Raw genomic sequence first — 22,626 nt, 5'->3', positions numbered from 1 at the left:
GCATATGAAAACCTTGTATTAAAATTTTTCAAAAGGTTCAGTTTTCCCTTATAGATGAGAAAAGTGTATAGATGAAGATATGGTTAGCCCGCCTGTAGATACAGACAGCTACTGATTGGTGCAAGTGTCTCAAATGCAGTTGTATAGAGTAACTTAGACGAAAAAGAAATTGAATGGTTAGAACGTGCCCATTTGCTAAACAAATGGTTAAAGGTTGCCTTAAATTGAATAGAAACACCTTTAATGAAAGATGTGGCAGTGCAATAAAAAACATGTCGTCTGAGCACGGAATTCCCTTGCAAATGTCGCACTTGTAACAAAGGCTTGGAATGAAGACGCTACAGATTTATAGATATGCTCTTGTAGCAAGTACAAGAACAAATAATAGCCAAGCATTTTCCCCGAGTAGCAGAAACTCTGAACCAAACTCAATCCGTCCTTGTGCTAGTGGTATTTCCTTATCTGCTTTCTCTTAAGAGCGTCGTGTCATGATGAAAAGCCATTTTTCATATTTGTAAAAAGCAAACATATATGTGTAAGATACATTTATTAACAGACGAGAAATGTTTTTGTGCCTTAAGCCTCATTCTACATGTGAATAAATTTACATGTTTTCTCCCCGATAATGTTTTAATAAAAGTATACAGGAAATAAGCGTTGCAGAATCGTGGCATGGAGCTTGGATCATTTGAATATTTCTAGGCTTTCGACGTGATTGAGTTATTCCCTGAGTTTAGGACACTCAATTTATCAGGGATTTGTAACCAGTATGAGAGATGGGAAAGTTGACATAACATTGTCAACTTGGTTATTAAAGTATAAACGTCCTGTCAAGTTTGGATTGGTGGTTCGATAGCCAGATCAGTTATGTGTGAATCTAGAAATCTCCAGTTTAATCCACCTCTTATTGATCAAGAAAGTTAAAGGCGCTGTAGACCCAAGAACCTTTAAAACAAAGTGTACGAAACAATGAATCCACTCTTACTCGTAAGTACAGCTGAGTAGGTGGTTTTTCAACATACTCGCGTTACCTCTCCATGAAAGCTTATCTTATCTCCCAAAGACACATAGAATTATGCAAGGGTTTGTATGGCATTTTGTGCACGGGTTGACCATTTCAGTTTGAAGTGATTCGAGGCAACGTTCCTGGATTTTTTAAAATGATTTCTCATAATGACAGATAGGACAGAAGTGCTGGTTATTCTATGTTTCAGGAATCTGTACATCTAGCCGTAGCGGAGATGTGCGATAGCCTGGTTTCTTCTATACCTGTTGTATCATAATGTTAAACTCCATAAACTTGTTGTCGAGACGAAGGTTTCATTGCGCCGGATGACATCAGAATTATTAAAAATAAGAATTGGCATGCTTGATAATTGGCTGAGTGTGGTGTGTTTGGCCGAGAGCGACACCCGTTACCTAGATTGTGATCGACTTTAATCTTCTTATTAATATAACCTTAGTAAGTCTCTTGTAGGTATATAAAACTTATTTTATCTCTTATTTATTTAGGAATAATTATGACGTCAGTATGACGAGGCAATGTTGTCTCCAAAACCATATTATGGAGTTTAACATAATTAATTATGAAAAAGTGTTCTAAATGCAGCTCGACGTACAGAGCTTGTGCTGGTACGAGTTAGTGACGAAAGGCAAGGAGTGATTTTGCAGATATGAACATAAGCTACAATTTAAAAGAAACAGAAAGTGGTTTATTTAGTTGATTTTCAAGACGGCAGTTTGGATTATGGATTGAAAGCCTAAACGTCGAAAAGAAGACATTTGTATTCCAGTCGTCAACGAAAATGGACGTCCAGGGTCGAAAGCATAAGACCAATTTCAAAAACAGCATTCAACTCTAAGCATCTAAAAGCTGAGGCAGTATATAAAGTATAAAATTGCGAGGATTCATGCAACGAAAAGCACTCAACGCTAGGGACGATTGTTTGTCATTATGCTCTGAAAGAATCTAAGCAATATTCGTATACTAATCGCTGACTATGCACGGTCATATCCATGTCCTTTGTTTTTTACAAATCCTGACAGCTTTTCTGGACTGGTTGCGAGTCTTTGATTACAATGGCGAGAAGCCGATCGACTTCAGTCATGATTGAACCAGCAAAACAGCAATGACTGAACTTACAGTTGACGTGTCCGTTTGATAATTTTGGTTAAAACATAACGGTAATTTACCTCCTTATACGTTTGCGTATTTCTCTTAAAGCTTAGAATAAAATCCGACAAGAGACCGGGTTTCACCGGTTATGTGTAACCACTTGCCAACTATCACACTGTCACACTGGCACACTATCACACCAGGACTCTGCTGGTTGACTCGGCAATCATGGTGCCTGGTCTCTTTGTATTGCTTTTAATAAATGGTGATAACACAAGATTTGGGGGTTTTGTGGACCAGTTACGCCTCATACATTGCATTTAGCATCACTACACTTTGTTTACCTAATTCTGCTTAAGCATGATGTTTGGGGGGACGTTAAACTAGCTATTATGTAAGCCTTTACAAGGGAAGTTAAAGTCAACATTTGTCAACTATCACATTGTCGTCGCTGCTTATATGTGCACAGTACTCATTTTTACTGCATGTTGCTAGCTGCAGCAACAGCATAGCCAACATTTCAAACGGTAATATAGAACAATGAGGTGGGCCTGGTTTTACTAACTGTGACGACAACATTGATAGGCATGTATCTTATTTATTCATATTTTTGATTGTTGTTTTACACCGTAATCAAGAATACTTTACTTATACGACGACGGCCAGCATTACGGTGGGTGGAAACATTTTGTTGACAGGAAAAGGATTTTGGTCGACATGTGTGCGCTGCACAGATTTCTTAACACGGTAATTAGGAGAAATCTAGTTTTCTTTCTTTGAGTTAAATCTGTAACACAGAACTTTGGTAACCTTTAATGAAAATCAATAACAAATGACACCTTACGTTGCCCGGTAAAAGCCTATCCATTTTTTGGGGAATACACAACTAGCTTGACGCCTTAACAGCATTGACAACATTTCTTAGCAGCCTAATTCTCTTTAATCACCATCCAAAACGAAGTAACCGCATCTTTCGTGGCTTTCCTGGTCTCTTGTCATTAGGTGTACTGAAAAGAAATTTATAGTTCCATTCTGAAATTTAAAAAACACCGTAACCCGTTTAACCAAGATAGAAAACTTTTAACTGAAGTCTTGAACCAACCAGTTTTATTTTCATCCCGAAATAATGACGAGGAGAACATCGAAAAAAATAACAGCATTGAATTTGTCGTCTTCACGAATATTGACAGCTTTCCGATGAAGACATTGTCAGTTCACAAACGCAAGTTTTTGTATTTGCTAAGCAATGTTGTACACCACACAGCTGGAAATAGAATTCTGAGAGAAATGAAGCGCTAAGATAAGATACATAAGATTTGGTATGTAGGATTAGCTGAAATATGTTAGTAGCATATGATGTAGAAAACTCTGATACAGCGCAACAACATTGTCATTTGAAACACTGTTTTAATAAATTATAATTCACATCAGTTTTTAAAGATAACTGTTTACATCTTTTGCAGTGTATGCTCTTTAGCGACCTACATTATCAAAATGTGGGAAGATTAACATCTTTCGAGACCGAGGCTAGACGACAGAGCGTAGTAGTCTGAAGTACATCAGGGGTTCTGTTTAATGCAATTCATGGGAATTTAATTTTGCCTCGGCTTAATTTGATTGAAAACAGTTTCACTAATTTGTTTGCTGTAAAGTCCTCCGCAGGTCTCGGCTTGTGCTTTACACACCACAAGGAAGCTGCAAAGCTGTTAGGGGACATTTGGAAAAGAGGTTCAGCCTCTAAAATCAGTGTAATAAGTTTGGAAATGATGACAGGGCTTGTTTGCGATTTAACGCAATTTTTCTTGACGGTTAATAAAAATTATTGCACTTACAGGGATCGCATGACTCAACCAAAACAAAAAGAGGGACAATATCTTTCGATATTGCTTTGCCCGGAAAACGGCACAAACTTTTCAGCAGTAATCCTGTGGCAAATCCAGAAAGCAGTCCCCACTACGTGCCCAGATCGGTGTGCAGATCGCTCATATAATTCGTCAGGTTATAGCCAGTATCCAGAACTCGATGATAGATCAGATCGGGGAGTGTATCAGAAAACTAGCCTTAAGCGATATAAAAGCTGCTATTGACTGTCTTCAAAGCTTCAGAGAAAGACATCAAATCATAAAGCTTAATGGTAATGGCTGACTGCTCTTTTGAATGAGGAGAGTTCGATTAGTAGCAAATAAATCACTGGCGCAAATAGGCTGTTTGATTATCACATGAAGTCCATTTCTGAAGTAGCGTCAGAATTTCTTTGTGTCTCTACGCGATGTTAAGTTTTGCCGAGTCAACGATCATTAATTAACGGTGAATAGGAAAGTCATCGATTGGAGAGTGAGAGAGCGGTGAGGGTAAAACGACTTGGTGTTTAGAGAGTTCGTATGTAAAGGAGCCCCAGTGTGGTGGAAACGCGTCTGCCAATAAGGCGTGGAAGCAGAGCTAGTCAATGACATGGAACCGAGTTTAAGCGACGACTTGGATACGGCATTTCTGATTCCTCGTCTACCACTTGCGCCCATTCATTAAGTCATACAGTAGTGAGCAGGGAACGTCCCACTGACGACGCAGTCGTATTGCCGATCAGAACAACCGCCATACAGTACCGGATATTTGTTGGACCTTTCAGGTAGTCTTCTTATTCAAACTGTACGACGGCACAGTTTGACAAAGAACAGGAATATTTCGCAGTTTTTGATGAAGATTTTATGGCGGTGTCTAAGTACAGTAATGTTTTGGACACGACTAAAACTTGACCTTGTCATGGGTTTTAGTATGGTCTTTCTAGTTTTGAAATTTAGCGGTCACTGGAAACTTGCCTGGAACATTTCTCAGTGTTTTTCACGACAGGTCCTAACCTTCGAGAAGAAAATGGCGATTACCATGAATGAGCATAATTTGAATTTAAGTGTTTTTTTTTGTTTTTTTTTTTTGTGTGTTTTTTTTGTATTTGATTTTTTTTTGGGGGGGGGTTAAATAATTTTTCATTTTGTTGTAGGTTTCCACGAACGAAAAAGTACTTTTAGCTAAACGTCCCACTTAATTTTCAATATTTCTATAGCAGAGACGACTTTTTGGAGGGAGCCTGAGCGTAAAGTGTATGCAGCAAAGCTCAACAAATACTTACAGCGCGCTATGTATGATAGACAGACACTTTTACGGCTGATTAAGTGAAATTTAGTTAAGTTTGATCAGAGTCTGGTTGATAGACCCCAATCCATTAGTGGATTGTTTTACATGGCCAGGCAATTGGATTAGCTACCAAACCACCAAGATATTCTACCAGGCATAAGGCAAATGTGAAGGGCAAATTCTCTGCGTATGAAAGCTGTATTCGCATATATGGGATGGTACACAAAAACTGCATTGTAACTTGCAAATATGTGAAATGCTTGACAGATGGTGTTCGCGAAAAAAACATTAGACAAGAGAAATTGTATAGTGGTCATTGATTCGACTTATTGGACACTTCTCAGATATAATGCCTTTTGCCTGGATTCCAGATTGTCTGGTTTTATCGATTGCCGTGAGTATCTAAGAATTCCAACAGCTTTTTGGTCACAGTATGTCATCGCTTTCCCTTACTTTCTATTATTGCAGGCGAGCAGTATCACGATGATCGTCAAATCCATCGCATTCGTATTGTTTGTCCTGCTGGTGACCTTTGCGGAAACAAGGAGAGGGAAGGGCGAAAAGAACAGAGAACGTCTGAAGAACCGAGCCATTCGAGAGAACGGATCTGAAGGATCGTGTGAGCTGGAAGTTACGTGTAAAAACGATGGTCAAATGCCCATAAAACTGCCCATCCGGGGTCCTAAGGGCCCACCAGGACAGCCTGGACAGAAGGGAGACGCCGGAGAACCCGGAACACCCGGACTTCCGGGTATACCAGGTGAGCATCAAATACCTCGCTTATGAACGACTTATAACACACTGCCATACATGTTGTAAACTTCGTACGTATTGTACATTTGTGACCAACTAGCATAGCTTCATATGACTGTAAGCCGATTGTTGTTCGCTGTTCTCCACGCAAAGCTACACCCGTATTTTTTTATAGCATAACCTTATCTGTGGTGCTGTATAATGCTCATTTTTCGCCTTGTTAAATGTTGCTTCGCGCGCATGCTATTAGTGACTTATGTCCATTATTGGATGATTATTCATTTTCAAGGAAGAAGATTCTGGGAAATAGTTTGTATTAAAATGTTGAGATAAAGGTAGTAGCAAAAGCGCTATCAAACATGGGTATCAATCCGTAGCCAGTCTAGATGATCGGAGCTCTCAGTCACGTTCACTAAATACCAGACATACAGATTCATCCTCATGATGTGACCGGATTAAATCAAGCGAATGTCCCTGATAGACTTTGAACCTTGCAGAATGACTAGAAACACTTAATTAAGAGTCACGGGGATCCGGGCAATTGTGAAGCCCGCCATGTCCAATTTCAACCAACACATAAATCAATATCTACAAGATGAGCCGAATATTCCCGTTCCCAAATTTATGATCCCCGGGAGTGCTGAGACAGATTATAAACATGTGATGCTGTTCAGACCGTGTTAAATATGACTCTTTGAGATTTATCCAATCTAGGAAGGTCTTTCGTCAGACTGATAACGGTCATGTTGGTCTGAGTTTTAATAGACGAAAGGATCAGCATACTCTCACGTGCGTTTCATGGCTGTTACCGTTGATTTGCTAAGACGAAGAGCAAAGTTCGCACTCGATTTGCTAGATATGTAAATAATTGATTTGCTATCCCAGAGGTGATGTTAGCGCTGGTTTTACGGCCTCGGGCGTCAGCGTCACAAGGAGGAGCATGTTGCTTCTCTCCGAGTCTCCGACACAAGAATCGCACCGAGAATCATTCCTATCACCAGTCTAGCTCAAATGGCTAATTTAGTTTTCATAATTGAATTTTGTCAACAAAGAACCGTTATTGATCAATATGTCCCCGCCGATAATTGCAGCCCTGGTTGGTCTATGTTGAAGATAGTGAACACGTTTCTTCATTGATGAACTGCTTCATCGCATTCTCTCCCCGACAGGATGATGACCCTCTTAGGAATTGACTTTTTGCACCTTCCCCCAACAAATTCTCTGCTTTAGACCTCTACCATATTTTCTTGTTTCTTAGACTCCGTGCAAATGTCACAGTAAAAGCCGAAGAAATTGAAAAAAGCGGAAGTCATGAATAATGAATCATCCCGTGAGAATTGTGTGAGATTAGCCGCTGCCATGCACCGATGCCATCTTCTCTGCCGTCTGAATTCAGATATTCAGCGTTATCCAAGGTGTCTGATGGAAAACACTCCACGTCCTTTGTTTCCTGTACACACGGAAAAACAAAAAAGTTTGTCCATGTCAGAATTTTGCCTTATGGTCGTGACGGGGAACGACAACCACCTACTAATATTATCTCAGAGAAAATGCCATAATACAGTCTAGCGCGTTTGTTTTTTTGTTTCATATCCATATGCATTCTTTCCACAAACAGTCTACTGAAAAAATCATAACTTTGGTGTTTCACCACATTTTTTTCAAGCTCTTTTCAATTTTTTTATTTTGACAGATTCGTTAAATATACTGAGATAGGCGCATATAAAAGTTGACAATGATATTGGCAAAAGTTCCCAAGTTTTAATCATATCCGTGCTAACGATACAGTTTAGTCTGTGTTTATAGGAACTAGTATGTATTCCTAAGAACAGGGAGGAAGTGTAACAGTTCTTGACATGAATAGCTATGCCTTTGTCTTGAGATCGAAAGAAATGTGTAACCAACCATATGGCTTTTTTACTCATTCGATCAATGATATTGCACAGCACAGAAGATGCCAAACTTGTGGTCTTTCAGCTGCAGTCAACAGCTGGTTGCTGTTTTTTTAATTCGTTTGTTTCAGGCCTTTGTTTGATATGAAAGAATGGATGACCAGGCTGTTTCCACTTCTAAGCTCTTAAATATGAATGGTGGTGCCTTCATAAAACGGATTTCCGGTGGAGACGAACAATGTTGATGAATAGAAAAATGAAATTACCGATAAATACAATATGAGAAATATTAGAAAAAATCGAATGCAGTTCATAAGGAATGTTGCATGTCAACAAACTTATACAGCTGGTTATTGTCAATTCTGTGAAGGGGTTATTTTTTAAAGTAGAAATTATCTCAAGAAAAATGATAAGAATTATTACCGGATCAATATTATTTATCGATAGGGCATGTTTCATGTCACGAGAAAATTGATATTGTCATCATTGCACAGACACCAATAAGAGCGTTGCCTAGCAGGATGCACGCTATAGTTAGTAACTGTCAAAGAACAACCGTTAGACAACGAAGATGGTGTCCAAGAGCAATCTGTCTCGGAAGGTTTCAGTTCAGGTCAGATTAACACGGTTTATATGAAAGGTGTCTTCAGCAGTTTTCAATTATACATGAAGAATTTATCATGTCCGTGCACGTGTGCTGTTTGCCTGTCATGTGCGACTACTCTAGAGACACTTGAGCCCAGGCCTAGAAACTGACCGTGCCTAAGACCGCACGGTAACATGCACATTGCTCAGTCCCTCGCCTTCGCGACTGTTATCATATTTATTACTACTGCGGACATTCGCCCTGTCCTCTGCAGCTTCGTGCTTTCGGATAACTCAATTTCGCTTTGCCCGCTCCACTAACTTCGTCAAGCGCTCTAGGTCGGCACTGTATTATTAAGTGGTTCTCCAAGTTAAATCAATCGGCTGTTTGAGAGATGGGATTGATTCCTACCATTTATTCGGCATGGAACGGCCGACGTTTTAGGGGAAGTTGTTCATCTCGTGATCTTGAGATCATGTAGACATTGAGAAAAAAAAGAAACCCGGGACTGCCATTTTCCAGGTAATTAGATACACTGGATATCAATAACAAAACCTTGCGCCTAGTCCGCAGACATACTTATAGTCTATGCCATGCTTCATTACCGCAAACTCATCGTTTCCATTTGACTTGATCTGCGGCAAGTGAATTTCTGGATCCCTTTCTCTGTGCTTCAGTGGGAAACAGAAATCGGTTTGTAGAGAAAATGGAAAGTGCTTTGCTTAAGGCCATGTGTGATAATAAATTAGCGCAATAGTGGGGGGACATAAATAAGATTCGGCGACTTTTGGCTCGAGATTTATGGTACACTGAAAACTCACTGTGATTGCTTCATTTCCCTCAACAATAGTAATGGAGCTGTAACATTGGTTTGGTTGAAGAAATAACGATAGACTTTGGTAAACCCAATATTTAGTCGTGGAAAAAGGTATGGATATAGAAATTATATAAACCCGCAGATTCCAAATATAAAAATACACGGTAAACCATGTAGGAGGTGGACACGTACTCAGCACAAACATACCTTATGCTTAGAATTGTCAGTTATCTTATTTTCTGACTAATCATTAACATTTTTATTTTAAAATATAACAGTTGTTGCTTACGCCCACGCCAACGACCAGAAATAAGGGAATACTTGAAAATTGTCGCGTTAAAACAAATACATCAAAATTGAATATAAATCAAATTATATAAAGCCGTAGTCTGCGACCGAAAGTTTAAATTTTGACTTATTTAAAAATACCCTCAAGGTTAGAAGCTAGGAGAAAATTCTTGTCAAGCTGAAGACAGGTGTGTGATTCGGGAATAAGTGGATCAATCAAGGTTACCTAGATGGAAGACTGTGGGAATGAATGATTAAGGCTAAACGTATGCTACTTTGGCAGCATTGTGGCCATATGGTGGCCACAGAAGGCTTACTTGAAGGGTACTTTATGCCATAGCTAAGCACAAATGGCCTTAGATTGTGGAGAAAGTGATTATCTTTATTTCTCATAACTTTTTCTGATTGAGCAGTATTCATGTTGGTATATAAGTCTGTGAGTGTTTTAAAATATCTTTACAACATGTCCAATACATACTACATGTTTGTAAGACTATTTTGTAACCAACTTACTGCTTTTTCATGCATCATTGCTCACGTTTACAAATGCTCGTTTTAAGCATTCAGGACATCTGAGATTGATCAAAGACCCACATCTGATACAGGTATATTTGCGGTAAATACATATATCTTTAGATGTCTTATATATCCGGTCGTTTTTCAGTATGTGACATTGGCCAATTTGGAATTTCGAGTTCTAACTCGTTTGTCACTAAAGGTATCAACAGCTGGACTGTATTGTGTGAATTGTCGAAAAATGTTAGGCAGCCTTTGTTGACAATAGCTTACGGATAACATGTATCATCGTGTTCCCGGGCAAAAAGGATACATCTTACTTTCACGAACATCTCAAGTTCACAAAATTTCAGCCCCTCAATTTTCGTCATTGTTGGTCTACCCTGAATAACTTTTTGTGAAACTTATACAGAAGCCCATGTTGTTGTGATGTGATTAAATACAGCTAACATTTTGAACAGGGCACATGAAAAAGATTAAGCGTTTTGGGCTTGAAACTACCTTCTTTTTATCCACCCCCCCCCCCCCCCCCCCATCCTATATCCCACTCCACACCACCTGGTTTGAGCTTTGTTGTTCTCGTGGTACTGGTCATGTTTGACCAGTTATACCTCCTCCCTATCCCACTCCACACCACCTAGTTTGAGCTTGGTTGTTCTCGTGGTACTGGTCATGTTTGACCAGTTATACTGCCTCGCTATCCCACTCCACACCACCCGGTTTGAGCTTGGTTGTTCTCGTGGTACTGGTCATGTTTGACCAGTTATACCTCCTCGCTATCCCACTCCACACCACCCGATTTGAGCTTGGTTGTTCTCGTAGTACTGGTCATGTTTGACCAGTTATACCTCCTCGCTATTCCACTCCACACCACCCGGTTTGGTTGTTGTCGGAGTACTGGTCATGTTTGACCAATTATACCTCCTCCCTATCCCACTCCACACCAGGGGTTTGAGCTTGGCTGTTCTTGTGGTACTGGTCATGTTTGACTAATTATACCTCGGCCTACTTTAGTCTATATTTATATGACTCAATGTGTCAATGTGACAGTTGTTTAATACATGGAAGTAAAAATAGTTTCCTATAGAATTACATACTTCCTTTTTTTATATGTTAATGTGACCAAGAGGTCAGATATTCCACCAACTCGTCTAGCTAAATGACACTCATCTGAAGCCATGTGATGCTGGTCTGGTGATATTGTCACTTGAATGTTTAGTAGCCCGAAACTTTCGAGAACTGGTAAGATATTTTTATCTGCCGGTTTACTTGATTGATATTCCATACATGGAGGCATTGTCACTAGCTTGTTTATCTCAGCAGACATACCTGTTTTGATTGGTGGGTTTTCGACAGCTGGTGTGATACTGTCACAGATATATTTACCTGAAATATATTCAAAACAAACGTCTATTTTAGTTTTGCGTGTTTTTCCCAACTGCCAGTTTACGAGGCCGCTATGGAATGCATAAGTTTCTACTGTTTAAGGAAAATAAAACACTGACTGAGGTAACCAGGTCTTCGCTGCTCTGATTTAACTCTTCAGGCTGTAATCTCTAACATTTAATACCTGAAACGTTCGCAGCTGATGTAGTATTTTGGCTTGCCTACATTTAACATTGATAACCTATATATTTACTTATTTATGTGATCGGTGTAATGCCGTATCCAGAAATTTTTCACGTTAAACCTGACGGTGGACAGGTTCATGGGTGAGAAAACCGGAGTGCCAGGGGTAAATCACCGCCCATCAGCAGGTACTTGACATACCTCCTGACTTAAGACCGCAGTCGAAGCAGCATGGGCTGGATTCGAGCACTTGTGTATCGAACACCTTGTGCATTGGGTACCCTGTGTGCCGGGCACCCTGTGTGTCGTATGCCATGTGTATCGACACCCTGTGTGTCGGGCACCCTGTGTGTCTTACGCCATGTGTATCGGGCACCCTGTGTGTCGGGTACCCTGTGTGTCGTACTCCGTGTGTATCGGACACCTTGTGTATCGGATACGTTGTGTGTCGGACACCTTTTTGTTTATATTTGTCTTGATGCTAATCTATGTTGTCTCTGAGCGTTGTTTGAATCGTGATAGTGGCATAAGCTTTCTGTTGCCATAAGACTGTTAACCAATTTATGTTCTGTTTGTATCTGGCATTTCATCCCCTATCATTATGTACCTGGCTGGGTCTTTAATGTGTCATTCCATTTCAGAAGAGCACATCTTTTATTACAACCTCCAATTATATTTGTCAGTTTTTCACGCGTGGGTGAAATTGGTCCCAACTGTCCCCTTGCTTCAGTTGGCGTGAAAACAACCATCTTTCATCGACCTCGAGTGTACAAGTTTTAACTTTTGTGAAAGCTCTTCTTCAGACTCAGTATGTCTGGTGATTATTCGGTACACCAGTCTTTTAGTGACGTGCCCTCTCTTCCAAGCATTTACATCAGCCTGTAATCGTTGAAGGGAGGATGCGTTTCCGACTGGGTTAAGTGAGAAGCAAGGCCTCGCCATATGTAGCAGATCGGCATTAATGGTCAAATGCTTGTGTTCCGGTAGCTGTCAGTATCAATATTCCAGTCTCCAGCCGCTCAAACCGAAGGCGCTTACCGAACTGACAGCTACATTGCCCCGTCACACGTTCAGGATCCACCGCAAATTGCTCGGAAAATTACATTCATTGCCCAAGGAACATGGTGCGCTTTTCGGAGCTCAATGGAAACTTAAGCAATTTAGAGACAGTTGGTTTGGCAAATTCTCTCAAAGGTTGATATCGACTCACGCTTGTTTACCTTCGCTGTATAAATCATGAAAACAAGACGATGTCGAAAAGATATGCGATACTGGCTAACTTCAAGGGATATTGTAGAGAAATCTGCAAGCCGGGTTTAATCCAGAAATAAGAAGCCACTTTTTGCGATGGAGAAAATATCTGATCAGGTTTCGTGAACCTTGGGGATATGTTTGCCCTACATTTTGTCACACCTTCCGGGGATTCTCACTACATATGAATCCCAGATGAGCCCAACGTGGATTGATGTAGAAATACATGTATAGCACAGCAGTCCCAGCTGTTTATCGATACAATCATTTTCACATTATACCACACGTTCCCTCTAGTATTGGTAAATTTGATGTCCAGGTTAGAGGCGGTAATACATCAAGATATTTTCATATACGAGTGTCAAGTTACCTGTTATATAAAAGAATGCCTATAATCCCGGAGAGAGGGAGAAGCCCTTGTCAGACTTTGCTATACATAGAAATTCGATTAGGCACAAACACATATAAATCTTTCTCTGACTTACCACAACTGATCCCTTCTCTTCAAACCATATTTAATGTCATTTTAAGGTTTGACAAGCTTTTCGATCGCTTCAGTAAAATTTTATTCGCGAAAAAAAATATCAACATGTTCACCAGCCAATGTCATTTTTCAGACTAGAGACCTGAGCACCAAATTTTGTTTTACCCAAAATGAACTACGATCAACTTCAAAAGTAATATTAAGTCGCTATTTTCAGTAAGATTTGAAAAAGTAATCTGTCAAAGGCCTACAAACGTATTGAATGTCCGTAGGTAAAAGCATTTACCAAAATATTTTCGAGAATGCCTGTTCCATAATTTTCCCAAAAGTAATCGTTTGATGACATATAGTAAAGATGTCCATTTATTTTGATTTATTTGTTTATTTGATTGGTGTTATATAGGCCGTACTCAAGAGTATTTCATTTATATGACTGAGGTCAACATTTTAATGGGAGGAAACCCGCTTATTTTGATGCGTTTTTTCTTGTGTGTTTTGTTTCTATCTTTTGCCATATCAAATCTGTTTGCGCCGATATCTGCGAATAACTTCATGCTTGGAACTCTGCAGCTGTAGTTATAAATCATAAATCACATGCATGCTTTTTTTAATTTCAAAATGGAAATTACATTGGAATGGAATCAAGCTCACCGAAATGCCTTGCTATGTCAACTGTATCGTAGTTATAAATCTAAGCATCGTAACATACCAATTTTCAACCATTATGGACGTTAGAGGCAAGTAATGACAGGACCAATTTCCAAAACCACGTTCAACATAATCCATCAAGGAACTAAGAAATTGCATAAGAACAGAGCCAAATTATGAGAAGCAGCCATGACTGTTCATTGTTTTAGGCGGCCCGGTCAGTGTCCAAATCGTGACTCATAACAGCATATGCGTTGTCGTTAGTCAAACACGTTGATTACAACTATTGGTTGTCGATTGGTATATGGATGTCTGGCTAAATGACCAATGGGCCGTAAAAGATAGTATTGGGCAGGGTGGCGTTCTTTCTCACTGGTTGATTTCAGTGGATTCATTTATTTTCACAGCGGCACAGAAAGGAGCAACTTTCAAGAACAAAACACATCAAACCGTGCATAACCGTTGTCATGATTTTTTAAAAAAAATCTAAACTTTTTTTCGGTTAAGTACGTTTAGACCAGGGGTTACATTGTTCTGTTCAGGCTGCGCCTTATATACGAAAAGGACATTTAGCCAGGATAGGCACGTTTATCACCGTAAGCATATGACATTGGTATAAGGTTTTGACATAAATAATTTACCCCCAAGGGTTTGCCTTTAAACGCCGATCAGCGTGAGCAATACATAGATTACGCGGCCATCAGGTACCTGGGTAATGATTAACGAGAAAATTCTCTTAATTGGGAGGATATTATCGAACGTTCTGTCGAAAAAAATTATATCGAGTAAAATAATTTACACTGAATGGCACACTCTCAAAATAACTATAGGGCTGCTTTACTTGCCAAACAGTTGGAATGACGAGACTTTAGCCTATATATCTCAAACTGTCAAGCAGACTTATTGTAAATCAGCAGCCGTCCCTGCTTCCTGCCTTTTCCAGATGATTAACCCCAAACTTAGCAATACTAGCATTAGCACCCGAGGCCAGCCATGCGCTAACCCATAAGTACTGAGAATTACCGCCCCTTGGCATGTCCCGGATAATAGATTCGATAGAACAAATTCTGAAAATAACTGCCGATAATATATAAGTAGATTGCCAATAAAATGCTATCAAATAGTCGTCCAGGAAGGCGATAAAAGTTCATTACGCTTTTTATGAACGCGCCACTTTTGGACCGTAACCATCTAAACACCATCTCAGAATCCGCATAGGCGACTTGCACGTTAATTATTGCGACATTAAAGTGTAATAAAGGCTGTGTAAACAGAGCAGTCAAATTGTAGACAGAGTTATAAGGAAGGGTGTGCTGTTCAATTCCAGACTAATGCCGTTTCTCTGATCAATAACCATCCTGTCATTTAAATACGCGGGGTTGACACACAATTACCAGATTATTGCAATGGGCATAGTAAATACAATGTTGACATTAATTCCACCTTGGTGACAAATATATTCCGTAGTATTGGGAAAAGACTTCGATGTCCTGAATATTTGGTATCTTCACAATCAATTCAAAACGTTGACCTATCTACAGGACAATCCCTCGGCATTTAACTGCCACTAATTTCTAAGTCTCAAAATAAAATAATAGTATATCTCGAAAGTCATTTGTCGCGTTAACAGGACGTCATGGGTGATTTTCACAACGCCTATAAGATTCGATTTATGCACATGCATATTCATAGATTATAGCGCCAGGTGCTATAATTATATATGTCAACCGTCAGAAGATAACTTTGAACAACTGTGAAGGAAAGTGAAAAATGAACAAATGCATAATCTCAAGAATAACCCATCGAGTGACTAATCTCTCCAAAATGGCAATGAAATTTCCCAAAGATACATGTCGAATTATTATTGGTATGGCATGAAAGTAATAAATACTCAGTTCTTAAATATTAATTGTTCGCTTTATATGCTAAGATGATGAAATAAATCAAAAAATAACTCTGGCTGGGAAAAGACATACACTAACTTTTGAGTGGAGGCCATCGTGTGTATCTTATCCCCAGAGTGTGTTCAGTGTTAAATATCATATTATTAATTACTTAAATATTAATATTTCATTCGACCAATCATGGATTTAAAAAAAAATCACTTTCGCTACTTATACACGCTTTGCAAAGTAAATAACAGACATTAAAGTGTTGATGTAGGGCAAGAAGACGAAATGTCATGGAGCACTACGAGGTGCCCGTCGGCGATACACCTGGGTTTTTACTGATGCTTAGTTATCAAGATTATAATCGTTCAAAAAGGATGGAAACCAAGGTACCTAAAAGATTGTCCTAGGAGACCCATAGAAAAATGACGGACCTCCCTGACTGACCCCAATGTGAGCCATTGTTATGGCTGGGGAGGTTTATTCTTCAGGGAACCATTCTCTCGGAGATACAAGTTGAGACTCTTCCAGAACAGCGTTTACTTTGCATCTAATACGGGGGTTCTGGAATAATCCAAATGTGTAGCTAGTTAGATCTCGGTCCAATGTTCCCCAAAGTCCCATTGTTTGATATCTGGACCTATGCTGAAAGGCGATTACCGGCAAAGAGCGAAAAAAGTTCGATCCGGACAATGTTGGTCCTTCCCCAACAGAGATGGGTAGGGAAGTCGACAACAAAGGCAAACTGTTACTCTCAGTTGCTGAGATAACCCTGGTTATAGATTGTCGTTCTTTGGCTCACAAGCTTTGACATATTGTCCCACTGAATGACAGGCGTAACAGGTTCACAGTGCACCGAGCGGTAGGACCGAGCTACTGGGAACAGGGCTCTGGTTAATACGGCCATTGATTCTCACCCGGTGGTGTAGCCAATGATGCCGATTGGAGAGGGTAAAGGACCGGAGGGGCAACGGGCAGGCCTAGGCAGCGAAGATAAATGTTTAGATGGATTTATTTGCGACCTTAGCCAGGTCTTCTCTGAACTGGCGGTCCGATCAAATATCGTGCCCGTATTAGGCATCTTTTGGAAGGCCGACCAACGTAATTTAGCCGCTAAAGCACCCGTAGTCTGGGCTTCCAGGCACAGTGTTCATTTATCGATTGTAATTGTAAGAGGCTGTTGAATTACAGTAATTAACTATGAAAGGCTTCGAATTAATTGGGGGATCAATCAGCGGGCTGGTTGCTTCTGGCCTGGCCATGTTATAACTTTAGAGCTTTTACGTGTAAGTTGTCAGGCTTTATTGTTGACCGGTCTTAGCGAGACTATTAGAGAAGGAAGAATTGGGGAAAGAGAGAAGGGCAAACCGTAGCAGCGCGTTTCCTCGGTCCCTTCAACCAAACCGTTCAAGTAAACACTGTTAACTAAATCCACCCCAGATGCAATAATCCGGCAATGTAAAAACTTGATCTATTTGCCATCGGTTTTATAAGCCTTCCTAATGATGTTTATAGCCTGTGCTTACAGTGAGGCTGGCAGCATTCCGCTAGGCCTTCCTTCTGGGGTTTGGTGCCAACGATTTCAGTCGCTCTCACGCTGTCCCCTTATCGACCAGAATCTTTATGGAATATATGGAGTTGTCTTTAACTCGCTCCAGTGGAAAATACTCCCCTGCCTTTGATTGTTTCCTGTTCTCTGGGTGATAAAAGGGTCCACAGAACCATAAACAAACCGAAGCTGCACCCATTGGATCTCCACTGCTATTTGCACGCTTGATTACTTCCTGGCTTTTTATGGTATATTAATGAGTACAAGTCATTAGTGAGTTTGTTTTTTGCAACTCTTAGCGTTCTTTATTTTTTTTTTCAGTCTGAGATAGTGTTCGATATAGGCCAAATGTATGGATGTGAAACATGGATTTTAGAACATCAAACGCTTTAGTGTGTCATTTTTTTTCATGTGAGTCACGCAAAGTTGGCCGTTGTTGTACACGTGCTCGCGACTATTTGAGGATGTCAGGGGTACACGACCTTTGACCTTTACTTGATTGTGCGTTTTTTAGACATGGAATGTCCATTTCCTGTTATGCTGGTGGCGGACGTCCATACCATCCTCCTAAAGCACAAATGTGTGTTGTGTATAGTCTAGTTATGCGTAAAAATGAATAACATCAATTTGAACTTCAATATAGAAATGAGGTCTACACTACCGTGTTCAGGTACAAGCCATGAAGTTCAGTTACTGGTAATTAATCCGGCTCGATAAAGCAATGGTACTTATCTATCACTATTACTTAATTTTGTAGACTGTAAACCACTTTATTCTGAACTGCACTCTTCGTGCCCCAGGTGGAGATAACTTTTTGAGAATCCATCAGGCTTATAACCTTTGCAGTTCGCTATTGTTGTCTAGATGGACTTCAGATCTGATATAGACGGTCAAGGATACACGTTGAGGCTCTTCCAGGAGACCTTCCGTCCCAGTCGAAACTAAAACAGGCCGACCAGAAATCGAAACTCGGAACAACTTAGAAAGTGAAAAGTCATGTTTCTGATTTCTGTGAGATAGAGAGGCAGTGGAGTGTGGAAACAATGGCAGAGGAGAAGAGCGCGTAAATCACGCCAGTGTTTCTAGGTCTCTGTCTGACAAAAACCGTCTGGAATTTCCCGTTCGTCAAATCACGCCAAACCGCCCGCAGGCTGAAGCCGAACGTCCACCGTATGTGGCTGCGGTAATGAAGAAGGCGTAAAAGCTCCTAAAGATCAGTTCTTGAACCTCCACCCCTTCGCTTTTCAGTACTTGTGGCCTCTGAGGAGTGTTTTATGGCCGCTCCCAAAATCGGGACCCAAAATCATTTCACCCAGCATCGCTCAAAGCATGTGTTCAATTAAAATGTCTGATATAGTGACGAATAATACTTGAGTGATGGGTGAATATTGGAAGAACCGGACCTATTCTCATCATTAATTTGACTTGCTGCTCACGAAGTATTAATCTTATGGATGGATCGATGAGTGATTTTGACAGTAACAAAGCCGTTTAATCGACGCAAATTGAAAGAGAGTGTTACCCGATTACAATGCTGCACCCAGTGCTGGCCTCGCAACATCACTCTAAAGCGGCTGCAATTTAGGGATTCCTTTTTACATTTTTCAATGCCGACAAAAGGAAATTTGAGCCTTTGCATTGAAATCATCTGAAAGCCTTGTCAGATCAGATTTTGGTAATTCGCCGGCTGTAAGACGTGCATGTTATTCACAGTGCTAGGGAGCTGCGATTCTATCCAGGAAGAGGGGAATTCATACATTCAACAGTGGACAGCATCCATATGCTTGAAACGAAAACAATTTCACAAAGGCTGTCAGGTGATGAATGCTGCACAGGAGCTCATTTACTCTACCCATATGCAGATTACTACTCTACTCACTCATCATTTATTTTCCGCCCATACAGATATATTACTCTTTGCACAATAATATAGATCATTTACTCTCCGTAAAAACAGATCATTTACTCTAACCACATGGAAATCATCTGCTTTCTGCAAATACAGGCAATTTACTCTACGTATGTGGGAATCATTATCTCCTCCCACATGCAGATCCTTTTCTCTTCCAACATGTACAACATTCATTCTCCCCACATGAAGATCATTTACTCTCCCCACATGTAGATCGTTATTCTGCGCACATGCAGATCCTTTTCTCTTCCAACATGTACAACATTCATTCTCCCCACATGAAGATCATTTACTCTCCCCACATGTAGATCGTTATTCTGCGCACATGCAGATCCTTTTCTCTTCCAACATGTACAACATTCATTCTCCCCACATGAAGATCATTTACTCTCCCCACATTGAAATCGTTTTTTTACGCACATGCAGATCCTTTTCTCTTCCAACATGTACAACATTCATTCTCCCCACATGTAGATCATTTACTCTCCCCACATGTAGATCGTTATTCTGCGCACATGCAGATCCTTTTCTCTTCCAACATGTACAACATTCATTCTCCCCACATGAAGATCATTTACTCTCCCCACATGTAGATCGTTTACTCTACGCACATGCAGATCCTTTTCTCTTCCAACATGTACAACATTCATTCTCCTCACATGTAGATCATTTACTCTCCCCACATGTAGATCGTTATTCTACGCACATGCAAATCGTTTTCTCTTCCAACATGTACAACATTCATTCTTCCCACATGTAGACTATTAACTCTTTCCACATGCATCGTTTACTTGCCTCATTTGTAGATCGTTTACTCTACGCACATGCAGATCGTTTACTGTACGCACATGCAGATCGTTTGCTCTACACACATGCAGGTCATTTACTCTCCTCACATGTACAGCATTTACTCTCCCCACATGTCATCATTCACTCTCAGCGCATGTACAGCATTTACTCTCAGTGTATGTAGAGCATTTACCCCCCCCCCCCCCCCCACACACACACACATGTATTGCATTTACTCTCCCACATGTAGATCATTTACTTTCCCCACATGTAGATCATTTACTCTCCCCACATGTAGATCGTTTACTCTACGCACATGCAGATCGTTTACTCTACGCACATGCAGATCATTTAGTCTCCCCACGTCTAGATCGTTTACTCTCCCCACCTGTGGATCATTTACTCTCTGCGCATGTAGACCATTTACTCTCCCCACATGTAGAGCATTTACTCTCCCCACATGTAGATCATTTACTCTCCCCGCATGTAGATCATTTACTCTCCCCACATGTAGAGCATTTACTCTCCCCACATGTAGATCATTTACTCTCCCCGCATGTAGATCATCTACTCTCCCTACATGTAGATCATTTACTCTCCCCACATGCAGATCCTTTACCCTACGCACATGCAAATCGTTTACTTTACACACATGCAGGTAATTTACTGTCCGTGCTTGCAGATCATTTATTTTCCGCACTTGCAGACCATTTATTCTCCGTGCTTGCAGATCACGTACTCTCCTCATATATACATCATTTACCCTTCGCATATGTAGATCATTTACTCTTCGTATATGCGGATAATTAATCGGAGCATATGCAGATCATTTACTCGCAGTAACCGACCTCGATTAACTTTTACAAATATTATATCCTTTAGCAAAATTTAAGATCATAGATAACAAAGGCGTTAAACACGTCTTAGCTTATTCATACATCACTTAAAACGATGTATGCTGGAACACGGCTTAGCTTATTCATACATCACTTAAAACAGGAAAACGGCTTAGCTTATTCATACATCTATTAAAACGATGTATGCTGGAACACGGCTTAGCTTATTCATACATCACTTAAAACGATGTATGCTGGAACACGGCTTAGCTTATTCATACATCACTTAAAACGATGTATGCTGGAACACGGCTTAGCTTATGCATACATCACTGAAAACAATGTATTCTGGAATGCTATGAATGTTGCTTTGTTTGGTTGCATGCTATTTCATCCACAACAATTGTAAGACAAGAGATATGATCCCAAATGCTTTCATTTTTGTTGTTGCTCTTTTCTTGAAACTTCCGGTTGTAAATACAGATATTTATAGGAGCGTTATACGGTGTCGTAAAGCGAGCATTGTAAAGCCACCTCAAAACGACAACGTGCGCCGCGACCGGAATTGTTGCTCGTCTCTTCAGGTAAACACTGGCACTGAAAATTCTCCTCTCTGTCCATGTTAGGGTTTTGCATGACAGATGTTGTTGGTCATGAGTTCAAATATACCTAAGCCAATGGGGAAGTTTTGAGTTTGAACTCTTTTATCGCTAAAGGTAGAAGGTCCTACTATACCGTTTGACCTGTCAACTACTTTTGGTTGCATTTACTATTACATGGGCGTATGAGAAAAGTTCAACATTTATTTAGAGTAGACTAGCGTCGGAGAAAATTAAGAACCTGGGCGTTTGTGAACTGAAGGAAAGGTGTGTCATTTGTGTCTCCGCAACACGGAGAAACATGTGAGCGGTAAATTAATGTCAACATAAGTTTATTTTGACAAGTCACATGTTACAGTAGGACTGTTTGTACCCATCGCGACTATAGCGACATTTCGATTACAAAACATCCCTATTGTAGCCAAAAGTCAACCATTTTTAGACCTTATCTCTAACAACTAACTTTTGATGTTATATCACACTGTGTACTTACAGGGAAGTCTAAAGCTCAGACGCCTAAAGTTGCGTTCTTTGCGGGACTGAGAGAGAATGTTGGCCAAGTGGAACAGAACACTGACATCAGCTTCGACAAAGTTATCACTAATCGAGGAGGAGCGTATAATGCAAAAACAGGTCGCTTTACGGCACCGTACAACGGCACGTACCACTTTTCGGCAGTCGTTGCAGCTCAGGGCCGACAGAAGGTATTATTTTGTCAGTTAGGGTAGACCTATATCAAAAGTCTGAAGATTAAGCTCCTTGCACAGACCATCCTGTTAATATGATTGTGAAATTAATTGTGATCGCGAAAATAATATGTATTTTTACAGTCAATGCAGAAGGGAAATCCTTATGTAACAAATTGCTGGTACTTTTACAAACGATTTCCTTTCTCATGAAGCGAATTCCGTATACCTATATCAAGACAATATTTAACTAATGAGATAAAACAAACCCTCAGTGTTTTAGTCCCGCCAAATTCTCCATTACACTGGATACATAC

At 40.2% G+C, this 22,626-nt stretch overlaps 1 protein-coding gene across 2 annotated transcripts in view; it reads left to right on the top strand.

Moving 5' to 3' along the window:
- LOC135480523 (C1q-related factor-like) overlaps positions 1 to 22,626 on the top strand; it is a 65,635-nt gene that overhangs the window by 42,269 nt on the left and 740 nt on the right. The window contains exons 1-3 of one of the 2 annotated variants that reach the window (XM_064760378.1): positions 4,554 to 4,742; positions 5,714 to 6,005; positions 22,119 to 22,327. In XM_064760378.1, the coding sequence (XP_064616448.1) occupies positions 5,729 to 6,005; positions 22,119 to 22,327 (486 nt within the window). In that variant the 5' untranslated portion in view covers positions 4,554 to 4,742; positions 5,714 to 5,728. Of the gene's footprint in view, positions 1 to 4,553; positions 4,743 to 5,713; positions 6,006 to 22,118; positions 22,328 to 22,626 lie in introns of those variants that run through there. The other variant, XM_064760386.1, reaches the window with a different exon arrangement.

Source organism: Liolophura sinensis, chromosome 1 (genome assembly GCF_032854445.1).
Source record: "Liolophura sinensis isolate JHLJ2023 chromosome 1, CUHK_Ljap_v2, whole genome shotgun sequence".
NCBI classification, from domain to species: domain Eukaryota; kingdom Metazoa; phylum Mollusca; class Polyplacophora; order Chitonida; family Chitonidae; genus Liolophura; species Liolophura sinensis.
Note: the sequence above shows the minus strand (reverse complement) of the source record. Positions and strands in the feature narration are given on the sequence as shown.